At 65.9% G+C, this 19,059-nt stretch overlaps 3 protein-coding genes across 3 annotated transcripts in view; all 3 read right to left on the reverse strand.

Annotated features, from left to right (window-relative positions):
- LOC102024971 (keratin, type I cytoskeletal 16) overlaps positions 1-2,149 on the reverse strand; it is a 14,217-nt gene extending 12,068 nt beyond the window's left edge. Inside the window, exons 1-6 of the mRNA XM_005394623.2 lie at positions 1,490-2,149; positions 1,034-1,116; positions 762-918; positions 487-648; positions 281-406; positions 3-48 (exon numbers count right to left, since the gene is read on the reverse strand). Of these exons, the coding sequence (XP_005394680.1) occupies positions 3-48; positions 281-406; positions 487-648; positions 762-918; positions 1,034-1,116; positions 1,490-1,978 (1,063 nt within the window). The 5' untranslated portion in view covers positions 1,979-2,149. The remainder of the gene's footprint in view (positions 1-2; positions 49-280; positions 407-486; positions 649-761; positions 919-1,033; positions 1,117-1,489) is intronic.
- A 5,399-nt stretch (positions 2,150-7,548) lies between these two features.
- On the reverse strand, positions 7,549-11,804 carry Krt17 (keratin 17, type I). The gene is made up of 8 exons (XM_005394413.2): positions 11,323-11,804; positions 10,397-10,479; positions 9,979-10,135; positions 9,480-9,641; positions 8,843-8,968; positions 8,533-8,753; positions 8,414-8,439; positions 7,549-7,804 (listed from the first exon to the last, which is right to left on the reverse strand). Exons 1-8 carry the CDS (start codon positions 11,743-11,745, stop codon positions 7,710-7,712), a joined length of 1,293 nt encoding a protein of 430 aa, XP_005394470.1. The 5' UTR covers positions 11,746-11,804; the 3' UTR covers positions 7,549-7,709.
- Positions 11,805-12,998: 1,194 nt separating this feature from the next.
- Positions 12,999-18,507, reverse strand: LOC102005879 (keratin, type I cytoskeletal 42-like). The gene is given in 9 exon segments (XM_005394414.2): positions 12,999-13,268; positions 13,371-13,420; positions 14,246-14,466; positions 14,660-14,785; positions 15,030-15,133; positions 15,136-15,190; positions 16,013-16,169; positions 16,259-16,341; positions 17,749-18,507. Coding segments are annotated over 9 exon segments (1,341 nt in total). The 5' UTR covers positions 18,196-18,507; the 3' UTR covers positions 12,999-13,170.
- Between the last annotated feature and the right edge of the window lie 552 nt (positions 18,508-19,059).

Genomic DNA, 19,059 nt, shown 5'->3' on the forward strand with positions numbered 1-19,059 from the left:
GCAGTAGCGGCCCTTGGTCTCCTCCAGGCTGCTCTCCAGGGACGCTTTCTGTGAGCAGGGAGAGAGGGAAGGAAGAGCTGGGGGTCACACCGGTCGCTCCAGGTCTCTGGGAGCATTTCTGGCAGTGCCTGAGCCGGACCCCAGCCGCCCCAGCCGCGGCACGAAGAACTCGGGAAAAGCTGCCCCACCATCTGAGCCTGTTTTTTCCCCATCTCTGCAGTGGGCCCATTGTCCCTGCGGTCCCACACCCAAGGACAGGGACTGTTCCGGGCCTTCCTACCATGCTGAGCTGGGACTGCAGCTCGATCTCCAGGCCTTGGAGCACCCTGCGGAGCTCCGAGACCTCGCTGCGGCCGCTCCGGATCAGGTCACTGTTGGAGGCCACTTCCTTGTTCAGCTCCTCGGTCTGGGGCGGGAGAGAGCAGCGTGAGGCCCCCGGAGCCTCCCCACCGGGCAGCCGCGGCGGGTGCGAGGCCCCAGCCCCACCTTGCTCAGGAACCAGGCCTCGGCATCCCTGCGGTTCTTCTCGGCCATCTGCTCGTACTGGTCGCGCATCTCATTCAGGATGCGGCTCAGGTCCACGCCGGGGGCCGCGTCCATCTCCACGTTGACGTCCCCGCCTGTCTGGTTCCGCAGAGCCAGCATCTCCTGGAGAGGGGCAGAAGGGGCTGTCAGATGGGCGAACCTCTCTTCTGCCGTTGGGCAGATCTGCCGACTCCCCGCAACCAGCCTGGACGCCCCAAAGCCAGCAACGCCCCCACCTCCTCGTGGTTCTTCCTCAGGAAGGCCAGCTCCTCCTTCAGGCTCTCGATCTGCATCTCCAGGTCTGAGCGGGTCATGGTCAGCTCGTCCAGCACCCTGCGCAGCCCGTTGATGTCGGCCTCCACGCTCAGGCGCAGGGCCTGCTCGTGCTCGTACCTGGCGGCAGAGAGGTCAGAGCCTCAGCCCCTTCCTGGCCGCTCCCGCGCACGGAGAGGCCTGCTGGCCCCACGGCCCCCGCCCACGGCCCCCGCCAGCCACCGTGGCTGCTTACTTGGTCCTGAAGTCGTCAGCAGCCAGCCTGGCGTTGTCAATCTGCAGGACAGACTGCGCGTTCTCCGTGGTGGCCGTGAAGATCTACAGCAGGCAGGGAAGGACAGGGGTCAGCAGGGAACACGCTGTGCAAGGGCGAAGGGTGCAGAGGGCAAAGGGAGCTCCCCGAACTTGGGGTCACCCAGCTGGCAAGTCAGGTCCTACGCTTCCTGAGAGGCTAAGACGCCCTGTCCTCCCGCATCTCCCGCGCCCTCCCAGCCTCGGCAGAGAAGCTGAGTGCGGACAGCGACAGCCGGTGTTGCTCTCCCTCACCGGACGCAGTGGTGGGGGCTAGGAAGGGACTCTTGGCCACCGCTCCTCGGATGGGGCTCCTCCCCCCAGTGCCTCAGTCTCCCTGCCTGTAAAATGGAACTGCTACAAAGAGGTCCCCGAGGGCCACTGCAGCAGAGGCACCCACCTTGTCCTTCAGGTCCTCAATGGTCCTGAAGTAGGGGCTGTAGTCTTTGATCTCACTGGGCCGCTGCCGCTGGTACCAGTCTCGGATCTTTACCTCCAGGTCGGCGTTGGCCTCCTCCAGGGCCCGCACCTTGTCCAGGTAGGAGGCCAGGCGGTCGTTGAGGTTCTGCATGGTGATCTTCTCATTGCCAGAGAGGAGCCCATCGCCACCGCCAAAGCCAGCACCAAAGCCACCACCAAAGCCAGCACCAAATCCACCACCAAGGCCAGCACCAAAGCCACTGCCGTATCCTCCACCGAAGCTGCTGCTGCTAAAGCCACCGCCATAGCCACCCCCCAGCCCGCAGGCTCCCCCGGAGGAGAAGCGGGAGGAGGTGACCGACAGGCCCCCGTAGGTGCTGGGGACCCGGCAGGAAGAGACGCGGCCACCGATGCCGCAGGAGCCCTTCATGGAGCTGGAGGAGGTGAACTGGCGGCTGCAGGAGGCCATGGTGCCCGGGAGGGAGGTGAGGTGTCGAGCAGCTGGCAGAGAGAGAGCGAGAACAGGTGCTGGGAACTGGATGCTGAGGGTGCTGCACACCGGCCCTTTATGTGCACCCGGGCCAGGCGGGGCCTCCTCGCGCTGACGGCACGTCCCGACTTCGTCACTCCATCCCCAGCCAACACCCCACTCCGGGTTATTCAGCCGGGTGGACTCGCTCTGCTGTGTGCGGCTCTGAGTTCCCACCCAGCTCCAGGGTGTGGGGCCGAGAGCGAAACACGCGAACTGGAGTCGGGTGACTCAGAATGGGCGGCAGCGTCTGCCGGGTCCTGGAGCCCGAGGGGACAGCGGGGACTTGGGTGCAGGCGGCACCATGGCGGCAGCGTCCCCAGGCAGTGAATCAGCGGCAGCAGGAGTGAGCCCGCCACAGAGGCCCCAGCGGTACCCGCCACCGCCAGAGCCGGCCTCCCCAGCGCCCGCTGCGCACCCCGCTGAGGAGGGCTCCCCTCCCCTCCCGGCCTGTCTTCCTCCGTGCTCACGAAGTTGGCAGGGTTCTTTCTAGGTCTAAAATTCCAAAGCCATTCTTTCCATGAGGTCCCAACCCGGGTTCGGTGGCCTCTGAGCCTCCGCCGTGTCCAGGAGTGGGTCTGGGGGCAGCTGCCCGCCACGGGCCACACAGCCCGCACGCGCCCTCACCCCTCTGGGCCTCGGCCGTCTCGCCTGGCCGAGCGTGGGACACGACACCATCTCCAGGGCATGCGGAAGGAGGAATCAGCTCAGCAGCCCCTCGTGACCCACCCTCTGGCACCCCACACAGGGCCCGCATGCCCCAGGTGATGAGCACCTCAACACCTGCCGTGCGGAAGGGGGGGCCACCCACCACTGATGCTGCAGGTGACCCCCGCGCGGCCACAGTGTCCTTCCCGCTGGGGGCTGTCCCACTCCGCCCCTTCCATCCGAAGGGGAAGTGGCCCTACAGCCCTCTCAGGCCTTGTGCAGTCCTGGGTGCCGTGTGGTCCTACGCAGGGTGCCCTGGTCCTGCCTCGGCCCACAGGATGGGGCCGGGACGTGGAAGGCCGGAGACCCGGGGCCCCAGGCTCAGTCCCTCCCGTCCCATCTCCCCGTGTCTCTGCAGCCTGTCTGTCACACTTCCCTTCTTTTCTCCCTGTCTCCACACCAGAGACTGAACCAGGGCCTCGGGGTCCCAGTTGTGTCCTCTCCTTGACCCTTGAATTAGCCCTGTGGGTGAGGAGGACGGAGTGAGAACCCCAAGTCACAGAGATTTAAGCTGCGGAGTTAGTCTGGACCCGATTGCCCTCCCCGGCTCCCGTGATGCCTTGCAGCTGGGGGTCAGCTCTGGCCTCTCTTGAGCCCTCCCAGCAGCGTCGGGTACAGCTCTGTCCGCAGCGGTGACCTCTGCCCTGGAGCCAGGCCCGGCACTTGGGATTGGAAGGGTGGGGGAAGGAGATGAGGGCCCAAGGGCAGAGGTCCCACCGCAGGCTGGGGACGGCTAGCAAGGTCACCCAGGCCTCCAAGCCCCTGCGGAGAGAGGGCAAGGTTCCCCAGGGCAGAGGCTCATGGAAGAGGATGGGGGGCTGGGGATTCAGCTCAGCGGCACAGCGCCTGCCTGGCAAGAGCAAGGTCGTGAGTTCGGTTCCCGGTACCGGAAAAAAAAAAAAAAGAACAGGATGGGTGCATTCATACCCAGCTCCAGCCTCCTCCCCATGGTCCACGAGCACCCACCCTGGGGCTCCGGACACTCCGTCCTGTGCGTGCCGTGTACGCACATGCACACACACGCACACACTCACCTCCACCCAGGCCACACACGGGCCGGCCCCAAAGGGCTCCACAGCACCCAGGCCGCACTCCCACCCACACCCCGCTCTGCAGCCAGAGGGAGGAGAGCATGGCAGGGCGTCTGGCTCAGAACTTCCGTTTGACCCTGGAGCGAAACCCATGGCCAGAAACACACCACTGCTGCGGGAAAGCCCGGGGGCCTGCACCCCAAGACGCAGCTGGAGAGGGGCCCCAGCCTTGGCTGGAAAGCGGGGAGCTGCCCTGGGAAGACCCTGAGCAGGAGAGGCCGGGGGACCTGAGCCGGCAGGGAGAGAGGATTTCCTCCATGCCAACGGCGCACCTGTGCCAAGGTTGGCAAGGCCAGGGCCACTAAGCCGGGGGCACAGGGCAAAGGCTCGAGCCCGGCTGGCACCCCTCCAGGCACTGGGTCCCCTTCCTCCCTCCTCCACCGCACCCCTTCCCACTGGCTGGGAAGCGCTGCTGGCCAATGCCCTGCCCCCACCTCCTGCGGTCCCCGTGACTGACTGGTCACCCGCTGCTCGGAGCCCTGTGTCAGCATCGCCGAGACAAGCCCAGTCACGGGCTGTTTTACAAGCTCTCGCAGGATGCCCAGGCGGGGGAGCCCGCAGGCAGCCCCGGGAGCTGGGCTGGGGTGCGGGGGCATGGAGCGGACAGACGGGCTGCCGCAGAGCCCTCAGCCAGGCCGCGGAGGAAGAGAAGAGCCTCCCTGAGCCGACGCTGGGGCAGCATGGAGGCAGAGCCGGGGGTGAGGCTCGGGGGGGGGGAGGGCTCCACTCCTCCCTGGGACCAGGACAGCAGCGCTATCTCGCGGGCAGGTCGGAGGATGGGCCAGGAAGGAAATAAAGCTGCTGGCGACTGGGACCTGAGCTGCGTTCGGGGCCAGACTCTGATTCCAGGAGCAAGGCTGAGAAGCCCTCCAAGTGCAGACTGGAGGGGGGAGCGTGGTCCAGACGGCCCTGGTACTGTGTGGCTGGCGCGTGATGGGGCACAAGGGCATATAGGGCACCATAGGACCTGGCACCAGGGCTGACCAGATGCGGGTGCTTGGTCCTCTGGGAGCGCCCTGTGTCCCCCGCCCCTCAGCCCCCGTTCCTGGATACACTGCTGACCCAGGCTCCGAGCCTTGCACCATGTCACGCCAGAGGTCAAGGTCACCCTGCCAGGGTAGTCACTGCCCCCTGGGGCCGGGCCTGGGGCTGGGGTTTGTGTCTGTCACAGGAGAGAGGTGACAGGACTCCAAGGGAAGTCACGGCTGGCGGGGCTGGCGGTGCAGGGGAGCAGTGAGCCCCTCCACGGGCCCAAACTCCTGCATCCCCACGGGAGGTCACAGTGGCCCCGCAGCTCGGCCATGTTCTGGTGCTGGAGGGAAAGCCATCAAAGTCCCTGTGCCTCCCCCTGGGGACCGCTCATTTGTCTGCAGAGGGGGACACAGCCGGGCCAGGGAGCAGGGCAGGGTGGAGGTGGGGCCGGCGCCTCTTCCAGCACAGGGTGGGGCCCCGCCCCGCTGCACCCCATCACCCAGTCACGGGGACCATGGCTGAGTCACTGCTCCACAGAGCCTCGGTGTCCCCCACCACACAAAGCAGCGCCACTCCCAGGTCCCCACTTCCTGGGAACACCGTTCCCAGCAGTGAGCTCATTTCCCGGGATCAGCCACCCGCAGTGCAGCCCAGGGGCCGGTCCTCCTGGTCCTGGCTGACACGTGGAGGCAGGGCAGGGCTGCTCCTCCCTCCCATCCCCATCGGAGATGAGGGGCTCCGCTCTCCGGGGGCCCTGAGTTCCTCCGGTCCCTGTGGCTCAGCCAGCCTCGGACAGGAAGGCACAGGCGGGGCGACCTGTGGGACTGAACGCCCTGCGTTTTGTCCTGCAACTTCTGGGCCCGAGACTAAACCAAGTCCCCACACCTCAGAGGCCTGCTCATCCCAGCCTCTGCTGGACCCAGGCCCCGCTGCTCCAGGCCCAGAGGCTCAAAATGCTCCCCACACCCTGCTCATACCCCGCACCGCCTCCAAGCAGCACAAGAAAGCGGGGTGCCTGGTTCAACTCTGCGTCTCCAAGACCAGTCTTGCAGTGGGTTGGGGGAAACACACCTTCTGCCCAACCTTCCAAAAACAGTCCCGGAAAGACACGGGGATGACAGCTGCCCCGGGGGCTTCCGGATTTACTCGAAGGAAGATTCCAGGCCGCGGTTAATGCCTGATTCACCTCCCACAGCTGCCCAGCCCTAACTCTGGCCTTAATCCTAACCCTAACTAACAACCCATGAATCTAACACTAATCCCTAATGCTAACTCTAACCCTAACCCTAACCCTAACCCTAACCCTAACCCTAACCCTAACCCTAACCCTGACCTCCGAGCAGCAGGAGAAAGCGGGGTGCCTGGTTCGACTCTGCGTCTCTGACACCAGTCTTGCAGTGGGTTGGGGGAACATACCCTCTGCCCGATCCTTCCCAAAATAGTCCGGAAAAGACACAGGCAAGACAGATGCCCCGGGCGCTTCTGGATTTACTTGAAGGAAGATTGTAGACCTGGGCTCCTCCCCGATTCACCTCCCACAGCTGCCGAACCCTAACCTTGCCAATAATCAGAAACCTAACTCATAACCCATGAACCTAACCCTAACCCTAACCATAACCCTAACCATAAGCCTAAAGCTAAGCATAACCCCAATCCTTAACCCGAACCCATATCCCCGACTTCAACTCTAACCGCTAACCATAATACTAACTCCTAACCATAACCCTGCTCCTAACCCTAAAACTAAACATAACACCTAACCCTACTCCCTAAACCTAGCCCCTACCATAACACACACTCCTAACCCTGACCCTAAAGCTAAGAACAACCCTAACCATCAACCCTAACCCTAATCCCTAATCCCTAACCATAATACTAATTTGTAACCCTACCACTAAAACTAAACCTAACCCCTAACATCTAACTCGAACCCAAACCCCTAACCCCTAACCATAATACTGATTCCTAAACCTAACCCTAAAGCTAAGCATAACCCTTAACCCTTAACCCTAACCCTAATCCCTAACTCTAACTCTAACCCCTAACCCCTAACTCCTAACCCCAACCTCAACCCTAACTTTCCCTCCAGAACGAACCAGGGCTGCTGCTCCGGGGTCCAGGACAACCCCTGCACCCCGCCCTACGATGCCCTTCCCCACCATTCTCCCTGCCACGCTCACCCCAGGTAGGTACCCAGGGGGACCCCAGAGCCATTGCTCCAGCCAGAACCACTTTATGGGTTCCCTGCCTCTAGCCATTTGCAGAGCAGGCCATGAGGAGCCCCACCCTTTCTCTGCAAGCTCCGACCTTCCCCTCCATCCTGGGTGGGGCCGCAGGAGCCCTACGTGGGGTTTCCTGAGACCCCACAGGAGCCCAGCCCCCGCTTCCCAGCCTGTCTACCCCACCTGCCCACTCTCCTGCCTCGGGAGCAGCAGCCGACAGGATGAGTCACCCTGGGATCCGCTCTGTGCCTGGGCTCTGCCTGTCCATTTATGGAAGAGAAACCAGGCTGCGCCTAGGTGCAGAGCTGCTTCCAGGACCTGAGGATGCTGCCGGGGACCACTGGATACTGTGTCCGGATCACGGGGACCCAGCGTGCCCTACAGCCGCCCCCACGCCTCTCGACCTGGTCTAAACCGACCCTGACCTCCACATCAACCACAGTGGGCGTCAACAGACCGGTCCCCCCTGCTGCCCCTCCCCGCCCACCCACACGGGGACCAGGAGCAGGACACGGGCTGCATCTGAGTCAACAAGCTTTATTGGTGCCAGGCAGGGGGCGTGGGGAAGGGGCCGATGCAGAGGGCAGGGGCTGGAGAAGCTGGAGGCTGCAGGGCAGAGGGGGCAGCCGTGTCCCTGCCTCCGGGGGCGCGGGGCGGCCGGCCGGGAGGGCCCGGGCCTCAGCGGGTGGTCTGGTGCACCTGCTCCCGGGAGGAGATGACCTTGCCATCCTGCACCTCCTCCACGATGGTGCGCACCTGGCGGGTGGTCACAGCTGCAGAGACAGACGGGACCCCAGCATCGGCCACACACGTCCCTCTGCCCCTGCTCCATCCCCGCGGGTGGCCCTGGGTGGGTCTGACGTCCCCAGTGGGTGTTTGACTCTGACCCACAGTGAGGCTGTGCGCTGGACCCCCCGTCCAGTCTCCAGGGCGTGGACCACACTCCTCCCCCCGCCAGCCTGCGATCTCCACGGTGAAAGCCGGGCCCAGTCACCCCCATTAGACAAGGAGCCCCAGGGCTAGGGCCAGACTGGGCTCTGGAGGGAAGGACAGTGTCCCTGTCTCCCACCCACGGGATCCCGGGGACAGGACAGCTCTTCCCATCTGTGGTGTCCCAGGAGCACGGACGCTGAGGCCATTGAAGGGGTGTCCAGGGCTGGGCCCACATCTCCCCAGCCCCTCCGGGGTAAGGACCCGCTCCCTGCCCCGCCCCTTATCAGAGCCGTCTCTCCTTTGGCTCTTACTGTGGGCATCAGACCAGAGCCCTAAAGGCCCCGCTCGCCTGTGCCAGTTCCCTGGAGGTCTTTGGGGACCCGAGCCCAGATGGCGGTGGGTTTCCTGCCCCACTTGCACCCCCAGCCCTCAGCCACAGAGGTCCTTACGTTCTTTGGGCTTGTACTGAGTCAGGCTGCAAGAGAAAGACAGGTGGAGAGGTGATCAGACGCGGGTCTGAGCGTCCCTCTCCCGCCCCGGCAGCCCCCAGCCCTGGCCGGGCACTCACTGGGCGTCCTCGCCCTCCAGCAGGCGGCGGTAGGTGGCGATCTCCTGCTCCAGCCGCGTCTTCACGTCCAGCAGGATCTTGTACTCCTGGCTCTGCTGCTCCATCTCGCAGCGCAGCTGGGCCAGCTGCTCCTCCACGCTGCCGATCAGGCCCTGGATCTGCGACAGCTGCACGCAGTAGCGGTTCTCTGTTTCTGCCAGGCTGCCTTCCAGGGACGCTTTCTGCAGGAGGGCGGGGGGCAGGGGGTTGGTGAGGGTGGCGGCACCCGCCTCCGGCCCCGGGCCCACCCGGTGCACGGCCGCGTGCCCACCATGCTGAGCTGGGACTGCAGCTCGATCTCCAAGGCCTGCACGGAGCGCCGCAGCTCGGAGATCTCGCTCTTGCCGCTCTGCACCAGCTGGCTGTTGGTGGCCACCTCGCGGTTCAGCTCCTCGGTCTGCAGAGGGGACGGGCGGCATGAGCCGGGTCTTCCCCAGCAGCCCGGGGCCAAGCAGCCCCAGGCTCCCTCCCAGTCTGGCCACGCCGCCTTCCTGACCTCCCCTGTGCCCCTCCGCCTCCTCCCGAAGCGGTGCCTCCCCCCAGCCCCCCCGCTCCCCGGGCCAGGCATCTGCTCTCTGCAATGTCGCGCTTTGATTGTTAATCCCTGCAGGTGGGAGGCCAGGAACCGGAAATGTGAGAGCCAGCCAGGACCTGCAGCCGGCCCGCGCTGACTGCAGGCCGCCTGGGAGAGGCGGAAACGCCCTCCGGGGTCTGCACCCTCTGCTTTTATTCCATGGACCCGCTCCCCAGGTTCCCACCCATGCCCAGCTCCCAGCTCTGCGTGGGTGGGGCTGGCCCTCACCCCCCAAGCCCAGGGCCCCACAGGGCACGGGGCACCCCTAAGAGACAGGCACTAGGCCGCCACAGGGCCCAGGCCCCTGCACCGCCCGGCCTGCAGCAGCCCCCACCTTGCTGAAGAACCAGTCCTCCGCGTCCTTGCGGTTCTTCTCCGCCATCTTCTCGTACTGGTCGCGCATCTCGTTCAGGATGCGGCTCAGGTCCACGCCGGGGGCCGCGTCCATCTCCACGTTGATCTCGCCGCCCACCTGGCCGCGCAGGGCGTTCATTTCCTGTGCGAGCGAGAGATGTGGGTGTGGGCGGCAGGGCCTGTCCCCGCCCCCCCCCCCCGGACCCTCCTCGAGTTTCCAGTCACCTGCCGTTACAGCCCTGCCCGCACCATCAGCCTGGGCCCTCATTAAGCCAATGTGATTCTTAGGCCTTTGCTCCCCCAAACTGCCCCTCTGTCTAACTTCCAAACACCCTCGTGGGGTTCGGACGTGAGGGTCCCACAGGTGACTAAGCCAGGCGCCCGGCCGGCTGTCTGCCAGGGCCCTGACCGCAGCCCCACCCCCGGCGCCTCCGCCCACGCCTGGGCCTCGATGACCCTGGCAGCCCTGGCCCGCCCACCTCCTCGTGGTTCTTCTTCAGGAAGGCTAGCTCCTCGTTCAGGTTCTCGATCTGCATCTCCAGGTCGGCCCTGGACAGGGTCAGCTCGTCCAGCACCCTGCGCAGCCCGTTGATGTCGGACTCCACGCTCATGCGCAGGGTCTGCTCCGTCTCGAACCTGCACAGGGAGCCAGGGCTCGTCCAGGCTGCTTGGGCCGCAGGTCAGGTCCCCGCTGCCCTGCCCTCCCCAGGACTCATGCGGGAGGATGGAGGGCGCAGTGGAAGCAAAGCCGGCCCTGGGCTGAGAGCACCGCAAGACGGCCCCACCCCCGCGGGCTCCCCCACCTCTCCCGGCTCCTCTGGGACTAACAGTGGGCTCAGCTGCAGGATGCCCCCCAACTCCTGGACCCAGCCCCGGCCCCCACCCTGCACCCCTCACTTGGTGCGGAAGTCATCTGCAGCCAGCCGGGCATTGTCAATCTGCAGCAGGACGTTGGCGTTATCCACGTTGGCCACCAGGATCTGGGGAGACCAGGAATGAAGAGGTCATCGTGGAGGAAGCAGCCGGACCCTGACCCGGGCTCTGAGCCAGCCTCCTGCCTGGGGCCAGGACACACCCTTCTTCTGGCCCAGCCCCTCCCCTACCTGCTGCCTTCGCAGTCTGAGGAGCCAGAACTACCTGCATCCCTCTCCCCCTGAGTATGGGGGACCCCAGGCCCCATCCAGGCTCAGCCTGGAAGTAGAGGCTACACCGATATGGAGGGGGCAGAGCCAGGGGAGGTGGTGAGGATGCGCTGGGGCAGGAGCTGTCCCAGGACTCCAGGGAGCGGGACAGGCAGGGAGCCCCATTGGACAGTGGACAAGGGGTGCCCCTGAGTCCTCCTGGGGTGGCGGGAGGAGCCCTCCCCCGCAGTGGCTCCACATCAGCAGCTGGATCCCCCTAAGCCGAAATCCCGGGCTCCAGCCAGCAGCCACGCCCCCGGGGTCTGCTGAGCCCATCCGCAGGGGCAGGAGGAGGAACAGGAAGCCCCGAGGACCCCTGGCAAAGCCCAGCCTGGGTCTGGCTCACTTCAAGGTCCAGCCCCTCCTCCCACAGGTGCCACATGCGACCCCTGACCCCACTGTCACTCAGCCCGTCCTGCTGACCCTGCTGCACAGGACAGGGAGCCACACACCCAGAAGCCCACATGGCCTCGTGCCTCAGCCCAGGGCCACATGCACTGACAGGAAGCTCTGGGGCTCCCCAGGACTGAAGGCCCCAAGGCCAGAGCTGAGTGAGGATGCTGCCAGGTGTCCCAGGCCGGGCTTCCCCCGGGGCACAGGTGGGGAGAAGCCACATTCCTTCCCACCAGCCAGCGGGCCCACCTTGTTCTTCAGGTCCTCGATGGTCTTGTAGTAGGGGCTGTAGTCACGGACGGGCCCGGGAGCCTGCTTCTGGTACCAGTCTCGGATCTTCACCTCCAGCTCGGCGTTGGCCTGCTCCAGGGCGCGCACCTTGTCCAGGTAGGAGGCCAGGCGGTCGTTGAGGTTCTGCATGGTGGCCTTCTCACCTCCGCCCAGCAGCCCGTCGACGCCCCCCAAGCTGCCGCCATAGCCGCTGCCGGAGCCAAAGCTGTAGCAGCTGGAGAAGCCGCTGCCGCCCCCAAGGCCGCTGGCCGAGCCCAGCCTGCAGGAGCCGCCACCCAGGCTGCCCGAGAGCCGGCAGGAGGTGCGGGATGAGCCGCCCCCGAGGCCCGAGGAGCCCTTGATGGAGCTGGAGGAGGTGAACTGGCGGATAGTGGTGGTCATGGCGGCGGCGGCGAGGAGCGAGAGAGGCGCCAAGGTGCTGCGGCTGCCGGGACCCAGCGGCCCTTTATAGGCCGCCGAGTGGGCGTGCGGTTACAACAGCCTCTTGCTCTGTTTCCATTCCCCTGGGCTTTCATCACCGCTGGCCACCCGCCAGCTCCCAGGTGGCTCTGCCCCCCCCCCGCCCTCCCACCAGGGGCTCAGCCTGGTTTCTGTGAAGCCCATGCGTGTTCGCGTGTGCGTGTGCATGTGCGGCGTCCACGCCCGGCTGTCACCTGTGATTCAGGCAGGCCCCGCAGCTACGCTTTCCCATGACCTAATACGGACAAGAAGGGAAGCTGGGACGTCACGGTCACCGGGCCTCCCACGCAGCTACCGCCCCAACCCGGTCTGAGATGGGGAGGAGGGCGGGGTCAGGCATCCCCCCAGGTGGTTCCCTTCGCTGGGGTGCACCCTTCCCCTCTCCAGGCCCCAGCCCCCATCCTGCCGGGGTCGCCCTTCTGGCCCCCCGAGGACACACTCCTGGGGCTAAGGCTCCCTCTGGCCAGTTCTGTGACCCGGCCCTGACCCGAGGTCCCCTGGGGCTATCCAGGGCCTGGGGGCGTTGCAGAGATGGGTGTCATGGTCAGAGGGTGTCTGCAGGGGCGGAGGGCTCATCCGCGTCCATACCCCACCCCTCCTGCACCCCAAGGGGTAAGAGGCAAGGGCACACATCTCAGGTCCCAGCCACTGGGAGACTGCCCTCCCCGGGGCCCCAGGGTGGCAGTGGGCCCCACCCACCATTCCCAGCCTGGACCCGGGTCCCAGGGCTCCAGCAGCCCCGCTGGACGGAATGTGCTTGTGTTTCCACTGCCGAGGGTTCCACCTCCCAGGCAGGCCCGGGCAGCCGCCAAGTTTTCCCAGTCGCCCGGCAGCTGCCAAGCCACCAGGCAAACGGGATGCCCCCCTCACCCCCAGCCGGGCAGGCAGGGCCGGGCTGGCTTCCGGGGCGGCCCACTGCCACCCGCTCGTCTCCATGGGGCTCTGACCCTCCCTGGGAAAGCCCCCCGCCCTTCCCTCTGGTCCCTCGCCCGGGGCTGAGGCAGGAGCCTCGGTGACAGGCGTGGTCCAGGAGAGACTGCGGGGGGCCTCGAGGGGCCCAGCCACAGGAAGTGGGGCCCAGCGCTGAATTCTGAGAAACTTCTATACCAAGCCGTCCCTCGGCAGCCTCTGCCCAGCCCAGCCCAGCCCTCCCAATGACCAGACCAGATGGCAGCTTCAGGGATACAACTCGGCAAAGCTTTAATAGTGGTGCCCAGGGCGGTCGAGGAGGCCCTTGCTGAGGGGCCGTAGGCAGCCGGTATAGAAAAGCAACAGCTCTGGGCGCTGCCCGGGGGGCACCCTGGGCTTGGCAGTGCCGTGCCCGCAGCCCGGGCCACACGGGAGGCCTCAATGGGTGGAGCGGTGCACCTGCTCGCGGGAGGACACCACCTTGCCGTCCCGCACCTCCTCCATGATGGTGCGCACCTGGCGGCTGGTCACCGAGGCTGCCAGGGGGGACAGGCACGGGGAGCCTCAGGCCCAGCCCCTACCTCGCCGCCATCCCATCCGCAGCTCCCCCGGGCAGGGCAGGGCGGTCGCTGGCTCACCTTCCCGGCTGGACTGCAAAGCCATCGACGAGGAGTACTGAGAAGCCAGGCTGGGGAAGAGGGCGGCTGTCAGCCCAGGGCTCCCGGGGCGCTGCTGGACAGGTGGCAGCTGGGGAGCCCCGGGAGGAGGGGAGAGAGGCCCCCGTGGGAGGAGGACCGGCAAACGGGCCCCAGGTTCAGAGGGCGCAGGGCAGGCAGGGAAGAAGGAAACACACAGCCTAAAGGTGCTTGTGCTACTGTGGCCACCAAGCGGGGTTTACGAGAAGCCGCTAAGGAGTGGCGGCTCCGTATCCGGAAGGGCCCGACCCACAGGCTGCGTTACAGCAGCGGCCGCGGCGGCCAGGCGCAGCAGCCGGGCTCTTCCACCGCTCTCCAGGGACGGAGGCGGGCGTGTGACTCAGCCTGGGGACCCCAGGACAGCTCCGCCTCCTGCTGCCGCAGCACTGCCCTGCTCACCACGCAGTCACCCAGACAGAAACCAGGCTCATCGCTCCCCACGCCTTCAGCCCACCTGACTCTGAGCCTCGCTGCCCTGTGCTCAGGTGTCGGTCCTTTTTTTTCAGGCGTCGGTCCTGATGTTTGAACTCTGACCGCCTCTCCGTGCCCCGCCCCTCCCCGCCACCCAGCAGGACTCCCCTGATCTCCCCGCAAGCTCCACCTCCCAATGGGTCCCTCCAGCCTCCCCGACCCTCTGATCCGTTGCTCCCTCCACCGATCATGCTCCTCCTCCGCTCCGAATCCCTCCATGGCTCCCGTTGCCTGCACAACCTGGTCCAGATGTTTCCAATGGTGCCTGAGGCTCCCCTCCGACTCTCTGCCCACCCATCCACCCTGCAAACTTCTGCCCACCCCAGCAGGTGCCCAGGCCCACTCACTGGGCATCCTCGCCCTCCAGCAGGCGGCGGTAGGTGGCGATCTCCTGCTCCAGCTGCGTCTTCACGTCCAGCAGCACCTGGTACTCCTGGTTCTGCCGCTCCATGTCGCAGCGCACCTGGGCCAGCTGGGCCTCGACACTGCTGATGAGCCCCTGCAGCTGGGCCAGCTGGGCCCCATAGCGGGCCTCGGTCTCCGCCAGGCTGTTCTCCAGGGATGCTTTCTGTGCCCAAGGGACCAGTAGCGCCATGAGACCCAGCCAGGACCCTTCCCTGGAGTCCAGGGGTGTGGGTGCCACCAGCCCAGGGGGCCGGGAGCTAGGATGGCCAGGGGCTGTGCCCCCGAGTCCCTCCTCCGGGGTGTCTGCGAGGCAGGGCCCAGCAGGACCAGGGGCGGGGGTGGGGGCGGGGGCCCACCACGCTGAGCTGGGACTGCAGCTCGATCTCCAGGTTCTGCACGGAGCGGCGCAGCCCCGTGATCTCGGTCCTGCTGCTCTGCAGGGCCTCGGTGTTGGCGGCCACCTCGCGGTTCAGCTCCTCGGTCTGCAAGACAGGGCAGCAGCGCGCTCAGCGGGCTCCCAGGGCATGCGGAGGCAGCCGGGCAGGGTGGGCGTGGGCCGCGGTGGAGGAGCCCACACCAGCTTGTGGCCACAGAGCCCCTTGGTTCTTCAGGTCCCGTGAGCGCTGCATGAACCGGGCCTCCTTGGGCCTTGCGTTTGCGGCAGAGCCGATCCCCAGCCCCGAGAGGCCCTTCCCGCGGGACAGCCTGGGACCCGCACGGCCCCACCTTGCTGAAGAACCACTCCTCCGCATCCTTGCGGTTCTGCTCCGCCATCTTCTCGTACTGGTCGCGCATCTCGTTCAGGATGCGGCTCAGGTCCACGCCGGGGCCGCGTCCATCTCCACACTGACATCCCCTCCAGCCTGGCCACGCAGGGCGTTCATTTCCTGGGCAAAGAGGTGTGTTGAGCTCAGCCAGGGCCACCTCGGGGAGGGACCCTGAGACCTCAGGCAGACGGGACAGAGAGACACACACAGGAACTGGCCCTTCCTCAGCAGGGGAAGGCGGAGGTCGGGTCTCAAGCCCCAGGGGTGAGCGTCAGCAGGCCCCCCACTCGTGGTCCCCGTGCGTGCTGACACAGGGAGGAGGAGGACCTCCTATCCCAGGCAGGGACGCCGGGCCCGAGCTCGGGATAAGCCACCCTTGCGGGGCGACCAGGCCTCGGCATTGGTCCAGGCCAAGAACAATTTCCAGGAGTCCTGCTACATGGGGGTCAGGCTCCGGCCCACGCAGCTGGGCGACAGCAACAAGAAGACCCCAGAAGCCTCCCTGGGACCTTGGACTCCCATGGGCTGAGCCTCAGGTCCCTAACACCAGGTGCGGGGGGGAGGGGAGGGGGGGCGGGGAGCAGCTGAGTCACGTGGACCTGAGGGCAGGTCCCCTGCAGCCTGGCATAAACCCCCGGCCTCTCTGCACTCCATTCCTTCAGGGACTGAAGGGAGCAAGAGTGTCCTTCCTTCCAGGAACTGTTGTTGCTGTGGCCAGAATACCCGCCATGCTGGGCCCCGATGGGCTCGCTGTGTGCCTGTTACAGGGATCGCCTCTCTCATTAATTATGATAATTAGCATCATGCGGTCCCTGATTCACTCATTAGCAAGTTAACCGCCAACCGCGAAGCCGCCAAGCCTCAGGAGCAGAGGAAGTGGCTTCAGGAGGCGCAGCCACCTGGGGGTCAGGGCCGGGGTCAGGCCAGGTGCCAGCCGCCCACCTCCTCGTGGTTCTTCCTCAGGAAGGCCAGCTCCTCCTGCAGGCTCTCGATCTGCATCTCCAGGTCGGCCCTGGCCAGGGTCAGCTCGTCCAGCACCCTGCGCAGCCCGTTGGTGTCGGCCTCCACGCTCAGGCGCAGGCTCTGCTCGTGCTCGTACCTGGTGGGGGGGCGGGGTGAGCACGGGCTGAGCACGGGAGGCCGCGGACCCCAGCACCCCCTGCCTGGGCGGGTGGGACCCGGACCCACTTGGTGCGGAAGTCATCGGCCGCCAGGCGCGCGTTGTCGATCTGCAGCACGAAGCCGGCGTTGTCCATGGTGGCCGCCAGGATCTGGGGGCGCGGAGGCACTGAGCGAGGGGCTGCCCAGCGGCGCCGGGACAGACTCAGGACACCCCTTTGGCATGGGGCCCTGGCTGCCTCACCTCTCGGCTCATCAGCTGCCTTCTCTGAGAAGCCCCCCACACCTTCTACGGCCCCCCCCCAGCCCATCTCTCTTCCGCTCCCCCTCAGCTCGCAGGGCTCTTGCTGCCTGCACTGGGTGCTCAGTCCCAGCGCAGCCGAGGCGGCCACATCTGCACTGTTCCCGCCGGGATCCCCAGGCCTGGGCGCAGGGCCAGGCCGAGTCAGACCCCGGGCACATTTGTCTAATGAAGGGATTAATTAGACAGTTGATGGATTGATTGATCAGTGAGGTTATGCCCGGCCCCGCCTCACACCCAGGCAAAGGTTTCTGCTCCCACGAGGTCAGGGGGCAGATGAAAGGTAGAAGGGGAGCTCCCAGGAGGAGCTCAGGGCAGGGCAGGCCCCAGGCAAGGGCCTGCGGAGCAGGGCAGAGGGGCTCCCCACCTGCCGGACGGGCCAGGCCAGCCCCAAGGCCCCTGCAGGCCCCGGATTCTGTGCAGCCCTGAGGTGGGCAGAGCTCAGGGCCAGCCCATCACCCTCCCTGGGCCTCAGTGGGCCTATCTGGAATCTGCAAGCACCCCCTGTGGACTCAGACCCGCAGTGAGCCGGGGGGCCGGGGAGCTGCTGGCTGACCCCAGAGCTCGAAGCACTGTCTGGACAGGATCCCCAGCTCCCTGCCCGGCCTGGCACCCTATCTGATCTGGCACAGGTTCCAGGGGAAGCAGCAGGAATTCCCTCCCTGGCAGGAACCCCGGGCAGGAGCAGGCGAAGCACTGGAATGGGTCTCCCTGGAGCTGGGCAGGCCTCAGCCTCCACGGCCTCTTTAGCACCCTCCACTCCCCGGGGCCAGCTTGGGGGACTCCCTGGCCAGCCCGTGCTGAAGGCCAACGCAGCCTGGAGCCCTGAGTCTGAGGGGGGCCGGGTCTCCTCCATCACGCTATCTTCCCCTTCCAGGAGGAAGCGCAGCTCCTGCCCTCAGGACAGGCGTCCTGAGAGAAGTCCCAGCACACGGGCTTAGTGTGCAAGAGCCCCCGAGGCCGGGGGTGGAAGGCAAGGGCTCCCATCCAGCAGGGCTGCGGCCAAGGTTCCGGGTGCTGAGGTGCCCGGCTTCCTGCTCCCACAGCCACACCCTGCGGCCCCCTACCCCGCACAGCACCTCTGCACCCCTGGCTCAGGCCCCATCACCCGCTGCAAAGGTCTCCCCGGGAAAGACCAGCTCTCCCTGCACCCCCATGTCCTCCAGCCTAGCGCAGGGCTGGGTCCTGGGCAAGAGGCGGAGGACAAAGAGGCTGGCGTTGGCGCCTGGAGTGCAGAGGGCAGGGGCAGGGTGCCCGCCTTGCTCCGCGGGTCCTCGATGGTCTTGAAGTAGGGGCTGTAGTCTCGGGCCGGGCCGAGGCCCTGCTTCTGGTACCAGTCTCGGATCTTGAGCTCCAGGTCGCCGTTGGCCTCCTCCAGCGCGTGCACCTTGTCCAGGTAGGAGGCCAGGCGGTCGCTGAGGTTCTGCATGGTCTCCTTCTCGCCGCCGCCCAGCAGCGCATCCGACACCCCAAAGCCAGAGCCGTACCCCCCACCCAGGCTGAAGGCATAGCCGCCCCCCAAGCCGGCCGAGAAGCGGGAGGAGGTGACTAACATGCTGCCACCGCCACCAGCCCCCAGGAGGCTGGGAGCCATACGGGCACCCCCAACACGGACAGAGGGCACCCGGGAAAAGCCCCCGCCGGGTGCACACAGGCCCTGGATGGAGCCAGAGGTGGAGAACTGGCGGATGCTGGTGGTGGCCATGGTGTCCGTGGTCAGGCACAGGGTCTGTGCGGCCAGGACCCTGGGTCACCTTTATAGCCAGGCTGGCAGGAGGCAGGGCCCCTGGTCCTTGATGTGTGCGCCCAGAGCCCCACCATGTAGTTTGCCTCCCTCCCGGCCGCCCAGGGCCTGGGGCTCAGGCTGGCCAGCGGATGGTACCCCGGGCCCACCCCAGGATCAGTGGTCCATTGTTTGCTCAGAACAAAGGTGGTGCTGAGCCCAGCCCAGGGCTGGGGTGATCCTCCGTCCTCAGCTGCAATTAGGAGCTGAGCTCATTCTTGGGGGGATCCAGAAAGGGCCCCAGACAAGGCTGCACAGGCCCAAGCCCGAGGCCGCGCAGGCCCCCGCCCCGCACTCCAGCCTGGCGAGGCCAGAAAAATCTGTGCCAGCACCCTTGCCCACACAACTGACCCCGGACAGTGCCCAGCCACACCCCAGGGAGCCCCCAGCTCTCTAGATCAGCCAGAGGAGACACCCCAGGCCTGGGGACCCCGAGTCTGACAACCATGGCCAAGAACCCCAGGGCCTGTGGAGCCAGGAATCAGGGCAAGAGCCTCAGTTTTCCCATTTTATTTATAAAACAGGACGAAGCCAGGCACAGTGACAGCCACTTGTGATCCAGCACTCTGGGAAGCTGAGGCAGGAAGATGGTAAATTTATACCCAGCCTAAGCAAGTGAGCAAGAGCTTAGCTCAAAATAAAAGAGATAAAAAGGCTGGGCATGTACCTCTGTGCAAAGGTCCTGGGTTCTGTCCTCACAAAAATAAATAAAATGTTTTGACTTCTATTGGTCCATGTCTGTGGTCCACAATGATTATATTCACTGTAAAGTGATTATATTCACTG

This window comes from Chinchilla lanigera, unplaced genomic scaffold (assembly GCF_000276665.1).
Source record: "Chinchilla lanigera isolate Chin_1 unplaced genomic scaffold, ChiLan1.0 scaffold00050, whole genome shotgun sequence".
Lineage (NCBI taxonomy): Eukaryota > Metazoa > Chordata > Mammalia > Rodentia > Chinchillidae > Chinchilla > Chinchilla lanigera.